The sequence below is a fragment of the Athene cunicularia genome (genome assembly GCF_003259725.1).
Source record: "Athene cunicularia isolate RWA chromosome Z unlocalized genomic scaffold, athCun1 chrZ_part1, whole genome shotgun sequence".
In the NCBI taxonomy this organism is placed as follows: domain Eukaryota; kingdom Metazoa; phylum Chordata; class Aves; order Strigiformes; family Strigidae; genus Athene; species Athene cunicularia.
In genome coordinates this window covers 24,618,900-24,637,586 of record NW_020799142.1, presented here as the reverse complement: position 1 = coordinate 24,637,586, position 18,687 = coordinate 24,618,900, and the positions used below count along the sequence as shown (strand labels likewise).

Here is an 18,687-nt window from a genome sequence, read left to right as displayed (position 1 = left end):
CTTCTAGGTAATAAAATATGGGCTTCTCTTCTCAAATCCTCACTCAAGTACTGGTCAACAGATATTACCACTGAAAACCTGATATAATCAGAAAATTGCAGTTTCCTGCATTGCATTCAATTATTCTTGAGTTTCAATTTTCCTCAAACTACAAGATTACAGTGATTAAGTATATCTAGAGAACTAAAAAAAAAACCCCGAAAAACAGTTCTAAAAAAAGTAGTGTATAAAAAAAGCTGTGCTGAAAATGAAATGCAGAAGTTGGTATTTGTTCTTATACCAACACTGGCAATCTAGAGAGCAGACAGGGTGAGAAATAATTACATGTTTACCCAAAGAGTAAGAGCTGTTATTTGGCCAGGCATAAACATTAACACTCTTCATGAGCTAATACCTACTTTCTACTCACTTGTACCCACTACAAAACTAAACTGTGATACTAGAACACAATGAAGAATAAACTTTCAGGTTTAACATTCACAAAATTTATGTAATTCCATAGTTTTGAAAAAAAGTGTTTTCTATGAAGCTTGCTAAGCTAAAAAAGCAAATCAAATTCAAAGTTCAGTATATTTCTGAAGTCCAAAGCACAGCTGAAGCTTCTCTGCTGAAGCTCAGGAGATGTACCTTTTTGTCTTCTCACAGGAATTCCTTCTGTAATAGCACACATTTTCATTTAATTATTCCCTTAATCGAAGTACAGAATTATGTCTATAAAAATTAGCAAATATTCTTAAAGGGGTCTGTTTTTTAGCTGAAGAAATTATGACTAAAGTGTATAGCAGAGTATTACATAATACAGGTACCTGTGGTCCAGCACAGCTGATCTTACAAACATCACAGTAGTGGATCTGGGGCGGTTTGGGAGGTTGTTTTGGTTTCAGTTGCTTGTTTTGGAATGGTGCCTTTTTAGTAAAGGTGGTCCCCGTCCAAGCAGCTGTTGCAGCAGCAGCAGCAGCTGCTGCCGCTGCCTGTTTCTGTTGCTGCTGCTGCTGCTGGTAATAGGACGATGCAGCTGAATACACTGCAGCTTCATAGCCAGAATAAGAGGTACCTCAAAGATCAAAATAAAATAACTGTTATATCACTGTACATCATGTATCAATTACATAATATACCAATTCAAAACATGTTGCATAATAGTTGGGGGGGGGGGGCAGGGCAGGATATGAACAATTTATTGATATCTTGTTAGGCAATATGAATTTTTATTCATGTTTCATATAACATCAGTAAATAGCTACCTATTGTATCAGGAATATATTTGATTTTAGACACATCTTTGTAGACATGTAGTTATGTTAAGATACATCAAAACATCCCTAAAGAATGTGTGAAATTTCCTGGTATATCTGTAAGACTAAGTATGATGTAACAAGAATTTTAATAAAAGATTTATTAAGGGCCACTTGAAGTAAGCAGTCTTCTAAAACCAGATTCAAGTTTCCAAATGGCAAAGAGACATTATGTAGAGGAAGGGGGGGGGAGATAAATCACAGAACAGGTAGTGCTATTACATTTTATTTTACTGATTTAAGTTTAGTAGAAAGAAGCTGCTTTTTCACTAAAACCTTCCTATGCATTCCCTGATTTCTAGTATTAAAGTTAAATAAATCAAGAAAACTGGGTGCTCACACCTTTATGCCAGTTTTCCCATAAGCTTCCTACATCTACTGGTTCAACTAGTTTAATCCTCTGATCAGGTTCTGTCTCGAGGAAGTCTTAAAATCCCTTTTTAGACAGAAAACAAACAAAACAAGAAGTTCAAAGTAGTTATAACATGCCAGTTGATTACCATCTGGCCATAAAGTTAACAACATCTCATTTTCAACTACTTTTTGGATTTCTAATGTTTGAAGAAAATTCACTTTTTCAGTGCCCATTCTCCTCATATTTTGGGTCAAGACAGCCAAAACTTACAAGATTAATACTGGACTGCTCTTCCCTGTCTGATGGCAGCATACTCCCTTCCAATTTCCCTGGGTAATATTTGAGCGGATGAATTCCCTTATTTTTAATATCCCCCATCTTTTCTTTCCAAACATTACAGTAAGTCGCAGAACACCGGCATGTAGCGATGCCAACACTTTGTATATTCTCACATGCAAGAAAACAGGCACATATAAACATCAAACCTTTTTTAAAGAAATAGCAAAATATTTTGCCATTATAATGACTGAACTGGTTGATACTTTTCAGTAGACTATAATCTAATTGAACATGAACTGTTAAAATTCTCAGTATTTAAAGCCTCTCCTGTAGCAACTGCAAAGATCCCAGAGACATAATATGAAAAATTCTTACCAGAGTAAGTAACTGCTGTTGTACTGTACGTTGCACTTTGAGTATAGGATGGAACAACAGTAGCTGCAGCTGCCACTGGCTGCACAGTAGATGATACTGGATATATAGAAAACGTAGTAGTTGCTGGACTTGGGGTTGCAGGTTTTATAGCTGTCACTTGTCGTGTTTGCTGGGCTTGGGTATACTGAGTTGCCCCTTGGCTATATCCTGCTTTCGGAGCTAATTAGGATAGAAAATAAAAGTGTATGGACATTGATATGTTTTAGTTGAATGAAATGCAAACTGTATCAGGTAATACTTAACCACATGCTGAGGAATAAATACATAACAAGTGGGGTTTGGTTTGGTTTGTGTTGTGGTTTGTTGTTTTATTGGTTTGTTGGGGTTTTTTTACAGTCATGGTGATGCACTGTGTACAGTGTACTACACAACTGTCTGATACACAGCTCACACTAGTAAGCCTCAGATTTCATTAAACTGTGCTACCACGTTCTTAAACAACCTTCTCATTCAATGGTTTTACTAGAGCACACTAAACAAAAGCACACCTAAAGTTTCCTATTATTTCTAATTAAAAGTAAATAGGATTTATGCATTGCTGCACTCGTACCAAAAAAGAACTAAGAACTTTAAAAGTCTTTATAATCCAGTTATTATCTGAACCCACCACTGACTACTTGAACCTACTTCAGCAAGGTTTCTAGACAAATCAACAAGAAGCTTGCCTAGAAGTATGTTTTGAGTGTATTTAGTAACAATCCAAACCTCATAGATATTTATGGCAACGTCACAATCATGTTCAAGTTCTAGGTGCATCAAATTCTTCTACACACTGAGAGAGATTACATGACAAAACTAAAAGAAGTATCATCTGGATATGTGAAATATTTTTTAAAAAATTATGGTATTAAAATAGTACTCAGATTGTATAATGACAGCAGTTTGAATCATGCCACCTACCGGTCTGGTAATACGATTCAGCTACTGAAGGCTGAGGTTGGGCAGCAGCAGCCACAGCTGCTGCAGTTGCTGTTGGCTGTTGATAGTATTGTTTGCTGTCATAAGCTACAGCTGGGGCAGTAGAGCGAACATAAGAATAGGAATCCTAAAAATTCAGAAAAGAAAAACCAGCAAATTTCTCCTTTAAGTATATACCTGCAGTAATAAAAGTCATTAGCACAACCAAAGAAAGTGTATTTTCTTCTGCTCCATGAAAGTAGATTTAAAAGAATATTTACAGATACAGTATATACAAATAAATGCATTAAAGACGTTAAATTTATCTTTACAGATAGTTCAAGCCTAAAAATCACCCTGCTGGTCTTTTTCAGACTCAGTACAGGAATTAACTTCACACTAGTAAATCTCTTTCCCTACCACATTATTTTTGTTACTGAAAAGCAACTACTCTCACTAGTTTTTCATGATGACCGTATCAGATTACATGTCTGTAAAATATTAAGTGAAAAGCCACCACAGATCTCCACAAAATGTGAATTTCTGCAGACCACAATAAATTCACTCGTTTACAAACACAGCTCTATATTGGCTCTAAAAATTCCATCATTAACTATACTTTTCTTGGTTATATTTTTTAGACTATGGAAGTGATACTTCCAAAGTGTTCTTAACTTTCTGGTGTATCAACTAGTCCATTAGGGAACCACATGGAGTCTATAATAGCAAGGCATGTAGTCTGTTTCAGTCCTCTAGAACTCATGAGATAGCTAGTAAGCTTGAAGGGGAGGGCCTGCAATGTGCACATATGTGCATGTACACATATACGCATGTACACATATACGCATGTACATCTATTCTCTCATCTTCAACATATTTATGGGAAAGGGTAAGGAGCTGATCAACTGAGGGGTAGCAAGGCATGAACTACTACAGCTAAAATGTACTAGTATATAAAAATTCTTATTTCCAAGAAATAACAAAAGAATCTCTTTTTCCATCCAACCTGTGTAAACTACAATTATTTTTATTTAGTTTATGGAACTCTTTTTTTCTGTCTGAATGAATCTAATAACTGACCTCATCATTATGAGTACACATGCTACTGGAAAGCCTTGTACATTACAATTCATTACCATATGTAACGAATTAAAAAGCTGTACAAAAGAACCGACAACATGCAGCAACAGAACAGTACTTTTAAACGAATTAAAATACTATTTAGAATACAGATAACACCTTGATAATTTTAGGACTAAAAAGTTAAAAAATTATTACGAGACATATCCAAGATGAAACAGATTACAGTTTCCTTTTTCAGGAGCCTGAACCCACATGAAGTTAGGCAGCGATCTCACAAAGAGTATCCAAAAACTACTCAAAGGGTATTTTCACTCCTAGGGCAATCTTCCATCCTCATACCAGGAATCTCACAAGGGAACTATTTTTATATCCGCTGAAAATTTTTATTGGAATGGTTTTTTTCAGCTGCATCAGTTCCATGACCTAGTTTACTGCATGACACTTGAACATCTAAGCTAGCCAAGACAACACAGTACTACTCCTTTCAGCAGTAGTTTCCCAAAATCATTTGGAGGTAAACATCAGTTCATTGTTTATTGTGTCAATGTCTAAATCCTGGATCCTACAGTATAGATATTCCTCTATACAGGTCATAATGACACTGCAGTCACTTCACATTCTATCTGTTTTCACTACTAAGTAGTCTGAATTGATACACAGAAGAAAAAAACACAAACAGCATCACATTCTTTTATCTGAACAGGCTTCTCCCTTTTAATGTATCATTTAAAAATCATACAACAGAAGTAAATCTGGGAGAACTTTGTAGAGTAGGGCCGATGGTTTGAACTCGATGATCCCAAGGGTCTTTTCCAACTTGAATGATTCTGTGATTCTGTAACTTTTTTTGGAACCCACCTGGTAATTCTGCGTAGTGACAGGAGGCGGTGGTGGTGGAGCTTCTTGTTGCCTCTGCGTATAACCATAATCTGTAGCTGTGTGTGCCGTAGGATAGCCTCCATACGCCGCAGCTGTTGCAGCAGCTGCAACAGCTACTGGAGCAGGCCTGGCTACTGCAACTGTAGCTGCTGCTGGAGCATAGGCTGCAGTAACGGTGTGTGCAGCAACTGGTGCCTGGTGGACAGTGTAGCTAGCAACTGTAGTTGGATGGGAATAGGCTACACCCGAAGCTGGCTGCTGGCTATATTGGAAAAAAACAGTAAGTAAATAATTAGATTAATCCAGCATACTAAAATAATGCCTACACATTTCAAAATCCCAGATTTGATAGTTGTCTGTTCTACAAACAGACCTGGAACAGCTATCTATGCATACACTCTAATGGCTTTCATTACCTCTCCTCCACCCTCATTAAAAAGAATGTAGCATTTTGAAGTTTCTGTGGATTCACACATATCATGCAGGTGATGACTTTCTTAGCAAGGGGAGGTGTTTCTGCTGGGTTTTTTTCAAGCACTGGAATTCTCATTCACAAGACTTTCATTCAAAATAATAGAGAAGTCTTAAACTGTTATCATTTCATGGCTGACAGGTTCTTAAATGCTTTAGTAGTTTCTCAGTAAAACTGACATACCTGTCAAATTAAGAAAAATACTACTTTTCTGTGAGAGCTCATTACTGACCTGCACTTGCATGAAGTTTTTCAGTAAACCATATTAAAGTAATGAGGTTTTAAAGACTTCTATGAAAATTAGCTCAAACTCTTACATTTAAGGCAGAGACACTTTAAATACACATCTCTGATAGAAGACTTCTCTCACAAAAGTTTAGAATTATAAAAGCTAGCCCCACTCACTTGTACAGAAGTCCACAACATGGAGCATCCAAAGAACAATCAGATCAAGCAAGATGACTGCTACCAAAGCTCTGGCATCTTTCAGGCACACGCTGAAACTAATCCCCCTCTATAAATTTTGCAGGTAGGACATAAGCATGTGGCTCCTTACTAAGGATGAGCAAATACTAACAGCCAAAATGAAAAATTATGAAAAATTATTTGAACAGAAACTAATATTATTGTCCTACATTGATGGATGACTGTGCATTATGTTGTCCTATACTGATGTGTAACTCCATTATGATTAGAAACTTAAAAATATTTATTCTGATTTTTAAACAAATAAAGTGAGCCAGGTGAAATATCACTATCTGGAACAGTGATATCAAGTCCTGATCAAATGTTTATTCTCAATTTTTTAGTACACTTCCTACACTGTTGTTCAATATTTAAGAATCTTTATAGGGTTTCACATCTCCATAGCACCATTAAAAAAATAATTCAAAACCTACTCCATGCTGCCAAGAAGGTAGTATCTCCTGTTTTTCAGAAGAAAATAAGAAAATAAAAATCTCACTTGAAGCAAACATACTCAGTGGCACAATGGAATTGCAGTATGGTTATACTCAAAGCCAAAAGGAAGAAGTTATAGTAATTTTTCCTGAAGTCTGCAATATTCTCTCTGATGGAACTACCACAAACAAAGCACCTTAACTACACATACTATTTCTGCAAAAGACATTTCCATAACTCCCTTGCATTTAGAAATTGTTATTTATTATTTATAAGAAAACTGATTAAATAATTTTAATTACAGCAGAACCCATGAACTTCAATGTATTAAAACCCCCCAGTATTATAGCAGAAACAGAGAAAATTTATTACTATTGGACCTCTATGCCGGCACTCTACCTTCTTCCCATTGTAGGCCCTTGATTGCCTAGAAGACCACTTGCATTCCATCCAAATTTAATGCAACTGGGAGTTGTACTCACAATTATGTTTCATTTTATTTTCTTAGCATAACAATATAAGGAAAATATCTAAACCACTTTGGTGTAGCTCCTACCACCACTTGAAACAATTCCTTCTACTTGACATACATAGGAAGATTCTGGTGTTTTGTCATTTTAAGATGAGAAATTGCACTCCACCAGAAAATTCAGGAAGACTGTTTCACGATAGTAGAAGTGAACCACAGTCTATACAATTATGCCCCATTATCTACAAAACTAACAGTACAGAAGTGTAAAATATTCACAAATTTTGAAGTAATTAACATTATCATATACATCCACTAAAAACACAGTAACTTGAGAAAAGAGACAGCAGACTGTTTAACTCAGGCTGCAGCTGAACACATCAGCAGTCCAAAACTGCTAACAAGGAAAGTCTTGCTTCATCTTATCCCCACTCTTACTCATCCCTCCACTCATATACCAAACCTGACTATGCCATCCTATTTCATCCCTGGTGCTAGTTCTGCTACTTATCAAGCTATTCAGTGCAGTGATTTAACTCAAACCAGGAGAAAATGAGATTTTTTTTTTTTTCCTGGCATTGTTTTCTAACACAGTAGAAATATTAGGAACATTGGAACTTAAAAAACAACTCTGCTGGGTGCCAGAGTCCACATAAATTATACACAGGGAAACAGGAGGGGGGGGAAAAAAAAAAAAGGGAGAAGGAATAGGAACAGGGACTTGTCCAGGAAGCATTAACTTGGGTCTTCCAAGTTTCATGAAACCGTACTTAAATTACTATTACAAAACATGATACAGTGCTCACAACACACTATGAAGTAACAATACCAGACAGTTTATCAAAGAAAATGCTTTTGTTCTCAGATTATATATGATTAAAGTTACCTGACAGTTTTAAGTATGATCATTATCAGGAAGACCATTAAGAAGATTCTGGTACAGACAGTTTAATTTCTTCTGTGCTATTTTTGTACATAAATTCTTTATCATGGTATAGAATGAACAGCCCAAATACTTTGATTTCTAAGGCTAATACAGTTCTATGACCATGTTTACTTTAGCAAACCTGTTCCCCTTGCTTCTGCAACATCATGCAGAGCTAGTGATCGAGTTTGCAAGCATGCAAGAAAAATATTCTAGAATTGACTGCTTCTTCCTTTTTAAAAGTTATATTATGTTATAGAAATTCACGATGACATCTTTTCTAAATTTATGACATTCCTTTTTCTCTCCATGGTCTTACTGAAACCTTTTAACTTTAAGATTATCATCTTCATGTAATTAATTTATATGAAAAGATTTTTGTGCCAACTTCATTTAACATACAAGAGTTTTTATCCTTATTTGGTGATTACTGCCTCATCACATCCACTGAGATGAACTTACCACCTCCTAGATTATTTTGCCAGACTCCCTATTCCACTGGTCTTTCTTGCAGTTCATCTGTGCACCTATCCTAGTATTATCTATTCTTCTTTCTTGACTACAGATGGCAAGAACCGTATGCATCATTTCAGCTGAAGTTTTAGGTGTGCTGCCCATTCTGCTCCAGACACTGCTTTCTTTCCAAACAGCCTAGCTTCCTCGGGGCAGCTTCTTGTAAAGTTACCTGTGTATTGACAATATTTTCCTTACATCAAGTATCATGACATGTTGTACTAATACAAATACTAAGTAAGACTCAGAATCAATCCCTAGGTAATTCCCCTGCAATTATTCCTATCTGATAATCACTCTTCTAATTCTACTCACATCTACCAGGTCCTGCTCTACAATTCCTTTACTAATCTCTACTTTAAGTAATAGTTTTCCATATTGCACCACATAAGGTATTTCAACTTGGTCCCAATAAATAAAACTCCAAAAGATTTAGGCATATGATCAAGTTATTAAAGCAACAATGAAATACACTATATCAGCTGAGCTACAGCAACAAACCACATGTGTGTTCTTCACCACAACAAAGGAAGTAATTCAATTTCACTTAATTCCCCAACACAGTGGGGAAAAGTTGAACTTAATTCCTCTGTATGTTCTATGGGCTAAGGACATGCAAACAGGTACTGCAGCACCACAGACAGAGAAACTGACTTACTGACATGGTAACTCAGCCAGTCTTATTCGTAGGTCAATAATTTTCTTCCCCAAAATAAATTCTGATATTCTTATTAGCATCTTTGAATTCAAGGAATTCCATCTTTCTTCATATGGAAAGATACTCAGTTCAACTAGCTTTATTAACTAGGTGGAGCTTAAAAAAAATCACAGCGTAATTGAGTTTGAAACAAAGATTTGGACGTCATGTGTTCTAACCCAGTGCTCAAAGCACAGCTAATTTCAAAGTTACATTAGGTTTCCCTGGGCTTTGTCCAGACAGGTTCTGATGATCTCCAACAAAAGGAAACTGCAAGACTGCTACAGAGAACCTGTTCCACTGTTTGAGCACCCTCACTGTCAATTATTTTTGCTTTAGTTTATAAAAGCTTCAGTTTCAAGAGAAAACGGGCTCTAGACCAACATTTGTATAAGGCAACCCAGTTTGTGATCATTCCATTCACTGCAGCTTCAATTACAATTGATATAGTGTTTTAACTTACTATTAAAATAAACAATAAACACCGTTCTTTAAGAAGTGGGTGAAGGACTTGGCAGCTTCAAATTGTATTCTGCTGTATTGTATTACACTACCTCGTGTCAGAAATTTTCATTCAAAAATAATACATTTTATTCATACCACACCTGTTTCTTTAGCTGATCATAATAATAACAGTAATTTCCCACCAAGCTGACTTTAATTTCTGTTTTCAAGGAACAACACACATTCTTCAACACTCATCTTCCAACTCAGATTTCTACTTCACTGTTTTCACTATCCCAGCCAGGGCCAGTTTACAAACTGTCCTGCTCAAGGTTCTGTAGATGTATGTTTCAGTCAGCTACTGATGGTCTTTTTGAGTACCTTATGTAGTGTGTTTTCTTTACCTGTTTTAAATTGCTACAACCACATTGGTATTTCCCCATGCTCTTTGCTTCCTCCTCCCAAATAAGTTTGCTTCTATTCAAAAAGTTTTACATCACTGTGTATTCCTACCTTGCCCTTATCTTCCACATCCTACTTAAGTAGCCTCAAGACCGAAATCATTGATTCTGTATTCACAATTATTTTATCACAGTGCATGAGAAAAGTATTTTTTGTAAAACACCTTTGACTCAAAACTTTGAATAACATGAATTCTAAATTGTGCTAACGTTAATGATGTGATACACTAATCTTTCTCATGAATTAGTATTAAAACAAATGCCATATTTTATGAAATATCACTATCATATTAAACATCCTAGGTAAGACTGAATGCAGTGAGCTGTGACCGTGTATCTTTCTCCACACTAACCTCCAATTCCCTATCAATCTGATCTTCTGGGGAGAGGGTGAGTGGCCACAGTGGCTCATAGTCTTGCAGATTTCATCCCAGAACAAAGGCCACAGCAAAAACTGGCCTTGTCCACATTGCTGTCTGGTGTATAAAATGCCTTTCACTAAGTGAAAGTATGTTTTCCCAAGGCAGGTGCATGTTTTGTCCAGACGCTCTGCAAGCTGGACATGCTAAGACTGAAGCTGCTTTCATTGCATCAACATTTGATACTGCTGTGTACACTGAGAACTGTATAATATGTAAAAATCTTTTTTTCATTTTGAAAGTCTCCATTCAAAAACACTAAGGCACCAAAGAGTTATGAAGATCTCCGTGCTCAATTCTACACCACAAAATCAATTAAGCTATTACTATAGCTTTTCAAAAAACTGTAATTCTAGGTAGATACTTAGCCAGAAAAATTCCAGCCTGAACACTTACATTTGCCAAAGTTGTATTAAAACAACAGCAACAAGAACTCCACACCTTGAGAACAACCTCTCAAAACAGATGTTAGTTATCACTACTCTATATTAACTACTAAAATAAACAGATTAATTTTCTAATTCTGTCAGTAATTTTTATTCCCCTTGTCAAAACCCAGAATATTCAAGCAGCAATTAAAAACCTTTTATGAACTGCACAAAGATTTTCAACAAGGAAAGTGTAGCAGTGTTTCTGATAAAGAAATAAGGACTTCCAAAGGTAAAAAATGTGGGTAGCACTCTTAAAATTATTAAGTCTGAAACTGGATAGAAGGCAGAAATCACTGCTCAAAAGAAGTACTGGTGTCCACTTAGCAAAACACTGTTTTCCTGTTCCAAAACCACACTGGTTTAACTTGAATAATAATATAATGTAGGTTTGTAAAGGAGCAACATATTTTCACAAAAAAACCTTAGATGAAAACTGGCGTTGTAACTATTAGATACAATATAGCAGAACCCTCACTTGCTAGTTAAGTTTTATATAGCAACGCTGATAGAAGGTCTGGATTTCCTGTGATTTATCAGCCCAAGAATGACAGAGAATTAAGAGTAATTAAGAAACAAATACTGAATTCTCTTACATAGAGCACGCGGCTCACATCCTTTTCCATTTCCAGCTATTTGCCTTTTCTAGTAAAAAAAGTGTTGAGGGTTTTTTTGTAAAAAAGTAAATTGAAAGCAGAAAGCTTTATTTTTTGCATGTTAACAATAACATTATATCAAAGCACTGTATTTTCTTGATATCTATTTTGCCAGGTAATAGGTTCAAATAACTTAAAATTGTAAGATATTTATTTTCCACATTAAGATATTTATGGAGTAAGTCACATGTTAAGAAATTTAATAAGGTATCTGTAGCAATTATTGTCTGAGGAATACATTTTCAGGAAAAAACAGTCTATTTCCATATAAGATACATAGTATTAAAAGATACATATAGAGGAAGCACATAAAAGTTTCCCTATTAGCCTTGCTTTCCATTACACTGACTAATTTAATTTAAAAACAAAACAAAATTGTAACTCATGTACATTTAAGCCAAAGAAAAACAAAAATGTTGAACTCCAGTGTACCTCTGTACTAACACCCATTACACATGCATTAACACTGCTGGTATTCTAGCTCTTTTAGGGTGCTGAACGCTGAAAACTGTCTTCCTAGAAGCAAAGAACATTTTAAAGTTTTTTTGGTTTAGTTTTCTGAAGAGTGCTATTTTGATACAGAAGTTAAGATCAGGATTAAGTGTCTATCCAGACTACAAGTTTCCTCAGAAATTACAACTTCTAAAACATATTTCTTGCAGGTTATTTTTTCATTTAAAGAAGTGATTTTCAGGCTAGCTTAGCAAAACATTTAAGCTACTCTTAAAATAATTTTTAAAATAGTAATATCTTGAACAAAAAAAAAAAGAGACATTTATTGAATTCTAACTTCTAAGAACATCTGAACATTTTAGTATTAAGGAAACTATACTTGTTGAGACCTAACTGCCAGATTTGTCAGAGCTTCATAGATTACTAGTAGCAGAAGGGCAAACCCACAGTTTTCCAGTTTTTCTTTCATGAAGACTGAAACAAGTATGACTTAACTCTACAAAAAATCAGCACTACAGTCTGCTGCTTGTTCAGATCCTAACCTACGAAGAGGCACTACCAAGTAGCTGGTCAGATGAAGTTTCAGGTGAGTTAAAGGAACATGGGCAGAGCAAAGTAAAAACAATATTAATAACAACAAATCAAGTTAGCTTTTTCCCTCCTAAACACACTTGACAATAAACAGAATAATATGGTGAAAGATCACACTACAGTAAGTTGTACTTTAGAAGTGACTTTACTTCTGTTTTTCTAGAGCCTATGACTCACTACGGGCATAAAGTATCTTTTCAGAACTTAACAAAAATTATTATTTCCTATTATCATACTTTTGTGAACATAACAGTTTGTAACACAATTCACTAAGAATCCAAAAAGGAGCCTGAAGGCACGCACATGTGCAATCCCCTCTTGAATTGTTAAATTTCAACAGTTCCTAATAACATATTCTACAGTTTAACTAAATAAGGCCTAAAAAAGACAGTTCTTCATAGCAATTTTGAGTTTCCTTTCCTCTTGTTTCTAAAAACATCCTTGCGTCATTCCATTACAAACAAAAAATACTGACTGCTACTAGAGAGCTAAACCATGTATTATCAATAACTTGCCTCAAAGACTAATATCCTCATGTTTTCAATGCATCCTTACTACTTTGTAATCTTCACATTTAGTCTCATGACCTGATTTAAATCCAATCAAAATCTTTAACGTTTTCCTCACTGTAGATCACAACATAACTGCAAGTGTCTCAAGAGTGTAATATATGCTCTGTATCTACCCCCCCTTTACCCAGTTGCACAAAATGGACAGCTTATTGCCTGTACTTTCTTCATTATCGAAGCGTGGATTTTATTCATCTAGTCGCCATGTCACAATGATAACACACAAGACAAAAGGAACTGAGCTTGAGATGTTATGTCTGTCTGAAAAAGTACTAACTACTAAGACTTTCCCTATCAAAATCACAGAATCAAAGATTGGCTGAGGTTAGAAAGGCCCTCAGGAGGCCATCTGGGGGTCCAATCACACTCAAGCAGGGCCACATACATCTGGTCACCCAGGAGTGTGTCCAGACTGCTTCTGAGTATCCCCAAGGTTAGGGACTCTACAACTTCCCTGGGCAACTTGCTGAAGGTACACTCTGCTTCATTATCCAGATCATTAATTAAGATATTAAACAGAAAAAATACTAAAATTTTTAAGTTCTCTACAAAAGGAAAGAAACTTCACTGGTATAGAAAATTGTATATAATTCTTAAAACATTCTAAATTTCCTGACTTAAAGCTACTACTTTGATTTTCCAGTACCAATACTACAACTACACTTCAACCTACCACTGTTGCATTTTAATAGCAGACAAAATTTCACAAATTATTTAACACTCCAGAGTTAAGCCTACAACTGTCAACCCATTTTGAAGTTACAACTATGAAGGACATAACAGTGCCATTAACAGAAAAGATTCATTAAGTACTCCATTCCTAAAAACATGAGCCTGCTGCAAACTTCAGCTAGTTAGCAGACTTCCTCCCCCTAAAAATGGCAAAGGCTCCTCTGATGAGTGAGACACCTTTCCTCCCCAGTTACCATCACCTCCTCTGTCTCCCCACCATTGTCAATCACAATACTGGCAGACAGCCCATGCTAACAAACTCAGAGCTCCTTACTGCCTTTCTAATGTTGATATACCTCCTTTGAGAGTAGGACCTCACTGATTTGAAGATAAATCTACCAAAATATTCTCATAAACAGCAGTAGCCTACTGAAGGCTTCTTGCATACATTAAGTAAGCTAGAACAGCATGTTTAGGATAGCACTTAAGACTAACATTGGTTGAACATGAGCATCAGCACCACACAGCTTTATCATATTCAGTGAAGTCTCTTTTGCTAAAAACACACATGCTTCAAGGTGTGATGCAACTCAAGATAGTATGGTCATAAAATCTGCAGAAAGAAAGTATTTGGAGTTTTTATACTATGATACTGGTACCTCCATCCTACAATAAAACTATGATGACTTTTACTGCCCCTGCATTTTAGTGTGGTGCATATAACACAATACTGTAAGATGAGTAAATGTTTCTCTTAACATAGGTTTAAGTCTAGTAGTACATTTCCACTTCAGAAGAAGCTGTAAGTCCTATTCACTATTACCCTCATCTTCCTGTTGTCCACCAGTACAAATCTGAATTGTGTTTAGTGATACTTTAAGCTTGGGCTAGGCAGTCTGTGTGAATTACAGCCTTAAAGTCTCTGAGAGACTTCATACTTTTGAAACCGGTATCTTGATGAAGAAGAGGTAACTGGGGCAGACACTGAAGACAACAGTAAATGAGAAGTACTATCAAATGTGGGAAAAAAACATGCTATCCCCAAACAATACTCAATAGCCAACTTAACCATCCACAGCATTTCACCCTCTGCTGTTCTCCACCAGCCTCTCAGATATCCTGTAACATCGTGCAATGCACCTGAATTCCAAACAAACTATAATTCCAAGAGTTTACTTCCATATGACTGTCTAGAAGATTGCATCTCAACCTAAGATAACAGGCACTCTGGACCTGAACTGCTAAAGTTGCCTTTATCTGTGAAAGGCTCACCATACATAGTAATAGTCTCACTACTTGAAGGCAATGCAAAGTTAACAAGTGACTCCTAACTCTCCAAGAATGTCCAATCTGTGTTCTGTCTCATTAGAGCAAGGACATGGTATGAATATCACTAGGATGAAACTCAGACACTTAAAGAACCTTCAGCTTTTTAACAGAAACCGAAATCTTAACACAAGGTTAATTAAATGAGATTACCACATTTGCATACTTCTCTGTCCAAACATTTCTCAATGCTCCTATCTCTCCACCAGGACCCTTACATTTCAATTAGTCAGCTTCAGAATACAAGCATAACTATGCCTCTCTTCAGCACTGAATCAAGAATATTTTTTACACATGAACGACAAGCCAATATTAGGCTGTTCGTTTCAAACTGAATAGACACACAGTGGTTCAGGTGAACCACAGAGCCTACACACACACAAAGAAAAGAGGATTCCTATAACCAAATTCCACATTTATTTCAGGCTCCTAAATAGGTAGATTAATGCAGTTAAACAAGTAACAGGTGAAGTTTGCATCGCATGCAGATTTATAACCTTAGGCCCTAATACTACCACTAGCAGAAAACACAAATTGTAAAAGTATTGCAATATTCAGAGAAATTTCCTGTATTGGTATTTGCATAATCTAATGCTTCTCTCATTAAGTCATGATATTATTACTGGGTAGTGCACACAAAGAATTTTGATGAGCAGGGCAACAGAAAATTTTCTGCAGTGACAACACTGAAAGGAACAAGAATGCTTCTAATCCATTATTAACAGGTTTAAAGCTCTTTTGGTGCCTTTGATTAAATATGAAGCAAGTTAAGATTTCAAATGTGTTTTATGAAAAGTAGTATTTAAGAACTAATAGAGACAGACATCTATTCCCTTTCTTATCTAGTCAATTCAGTGAACTGCACTGCTTACACTGTTATAGCAGTTCTGTGGTTTAACACCAGCCCACAACTAAGTGCCAGCAGCCACTCGCTCGCTCCTCCCCTCTCCCAGTAGGAAAGGGAGTAGAATGAAAAAAAAAAGTAAAATAGGTTGAGATAAGAACAGTTTAATAACCAAAATATAATAACAATAATAATATAATATTAATAGTAATGAAAAGCAATAGAACAAAAGGAGAAATAAAACCAAGAAAAGACAACTGATGCACAATGCAATTGCTCACCACCCACTGATTGAAGCCTGTGCAGGCATCAGCCCCCAGCCAACCCCCCCAGTTTATGTACTGAGCATGACCTCCTATGCTACAGGATATCCCTTTGGCTAGTTCAGGTCAGCTGCATTGGTGATGCTCTTTCCCGGCTTCTTGTACACCTGCCTGCAGGCAGACCATGAGAAACTGAGAAATCCTACCACCACTATCTTTCTCAAATATACATTTTGTAGCACTCTATAAACAAACTAGTAAGGACCTGCCAAGTCTGCTCCATAAAGGTAAGCTCCCTTTCAGACATTTTAAACTCCTGTGTTTTCTGCTAAAAAGAGTAAATTCATTCTTATGAAAGGGCTGCTTTAACACTGAGCACTATGTCTCTTCACTTTCAGATGTAGTAAATCAACCATTTATAGGATGTAGTTTCTTTTACTGATAGCAAATGAAATAGTATCTTGCACTTGCGATAGCAAAGGAAGAAGCTTCTTTTTATCAGTTTTCCATTCTCAAGAACACATTTAAGATCATTAACTAGGAAAACAAGTTTTGAACTTGAATGTTATTCCAATTATATGTTTTTATATTGCAATTCAAAAGGAAATTTCAAACGAGTTGTTCAGGTTAGTAAGTCTAGAGACCACCTCAGCTATACAATAAAAGGAATAATAATTTTAAAAAATTAATCTCCAATTCAAAACTGCAGACATAAGGATCTCGGTTTATTAGTCACTTAAAGGCTCCTTCATACCCCATGGCAACTCAGTTTCAAGTTTCACTGTAATGGTCAAGTGAAATACAAACATACTGCAGGCACCTAATCTTAAAAGAACTAGAAGACAAGCTAAATTTAATCCTCTCCTTTAACTATTAAACATTGGAGTAAACAAAATGTAATTTAGATTCTCTCCATTTCCAGGAAAAAATAGAAAGAATAGATTCGGAGTCATTCCAAGACCTTCAAAAAACTGCACATTCCTGAAACTATGTCAGGTATGCAGTTTTTATTAGCTAGATAACAGTAGCACACATCTGCATTCATTTTTTTAATAACCCCTCATATATTTGCTTTATTCTTCTGTTTTCCCATTAACCAAGACTTAGGTGTCAATGAAGGGTTTATTACATATTTATGAAATCAATATCGACTTTAAGGTGGTACTCCAATACAAACCAAAAATAAGATGTTCCTAACTGTATCTGTTTTTTGCCAAATTAAGTAATCTGATTTCAGAAAATGTGAGATAATGAATGCTACCAGTTACTTTTTAGCACTCTAATACATAATTTGGACACACAAAAACTACAAAGATAAAGACTTATGGCAGTGTGCCTGTACAGGATATAGTTACAGGTCCTCGAGCCCCACTAGAAGACCTCCTCCTGGTCTTAGGTATCAAGGTAGAAAATCTTTTTTTAAAGGTGCCAGGCCTTTAAAATATCTTCTCTACTTTCTCAAAAACATTAATTATAACATTGCTTCAATGGAATGAGAGACATTAATTATAACATTGCTTCAATGGAATAAAGTCCCGTCTATTTTCTGGGGCTTCAGCTCTTCCCTTATCCATACAGTCTTTCATAGGTAGTTTTCCACCCTATGTTAAAAAGGATTCTGTCCTCCCACACTGATATAAGTAGGGGCAAGGACGTGGGGAGTAAGCCCTATCTTCTCTTAAGGCTGAAGGAGAAGAGCCCAGGGCAGCAGACAGTTAACTCGCTGGTGGTGTTGACTGCAAGTGGCCATTTTAATTTAACGGCCTTGGGACCTGATGCTCTTCCACCACCGTGGTGCCCAGCTTCACCTCCCCACCCTCACACCACTGGGGATACAGGGAGGCCCTTACTAGAAGGAGAAGAAAACACACCCGAAGGCAGGACAGCCAAGCAGCAGGGTCCCAGGCACAACCATCCCGGCGGAGCTGGGTGCAGAAGAGGCCTCCGCACCGGGCGGGGGATGGGAGCCGTCCTGAGACTTCACCCCGAGGGGACACGGGGCTGGCGGCGAAGAGGGGAAATGGAGCAGCGGGCCCGAACAGAGGGAGAGGCGGGGCGGGGCAGGGCAGGGCAGGGAGGGGTCGCGGTGGTTACCTATACTGGGCAGCAGCCCCGCTATGGGTGAATCCAAAGTAGTTGCCGGTGGCCATTTTGGCATCTTCTCCCAGCCGGCTGGGCACTGTGGCACGGTAACCAAAAAGCGGCGACGGCGGCAGCGGCGACGGCGGTGACGGTTGGGGCCATGACAGTAGGCCCAGCAGAAGGGGGGACAAGGGATGGGCGAAGAAAGGGACGGGGGAAGGACGAGAAGGGAAGAGGCAGACACGGGACAGAAAGAGCGCGCGAGCGCCTGGTCAGACAG

At 36.9% G+C, this 18,687-nt stretch overlaps 1 protein-coding gene and 1 non-coding gene across 2 annotated transcripts in view; both read right to left on the bottom strand.

Moving 5' to 3' along the window:
- Positions 1-18,687, bottom strand: part of ZFR (zinc finger RNA binding protein) — a 43,004-nt gene that overhangs the window by 23,209 nt on the left and 1,108 nt on the right. The window contains exons 2-6 of the mRNA XM_026865820.1: positions 18,420-18,675; positions 5,203-5,485; positions 3,265-3,409; positions 2,305-2,523; positions 807-1,054 (exon numbers count right to left, since the gene is read on the bottom strand). Of these exons, the coding sequence (XP_026721621.1) occupies positions 807-1,054; positions 2,305-2,523; positions 3,265-3,409; positions 5,203-5,485; positions 18,420-18,675 (1,151 nt within the window). The remainder of the gene's footprint in view (positions 1-806; positions 1,055-2,304; positions 2,524-3,264; positions 3,410-5,202; positions 5,486-18,419; positions 18,676-18,687) is intronic.
- Positions 8,047-8,183, bottom strand: LOC113489931. The gene has a single exon (XR_003400114.1). It is a non-coding gene; the product is annotated as a small nucleolar RNA SNORA66 (small nucleolar RNA).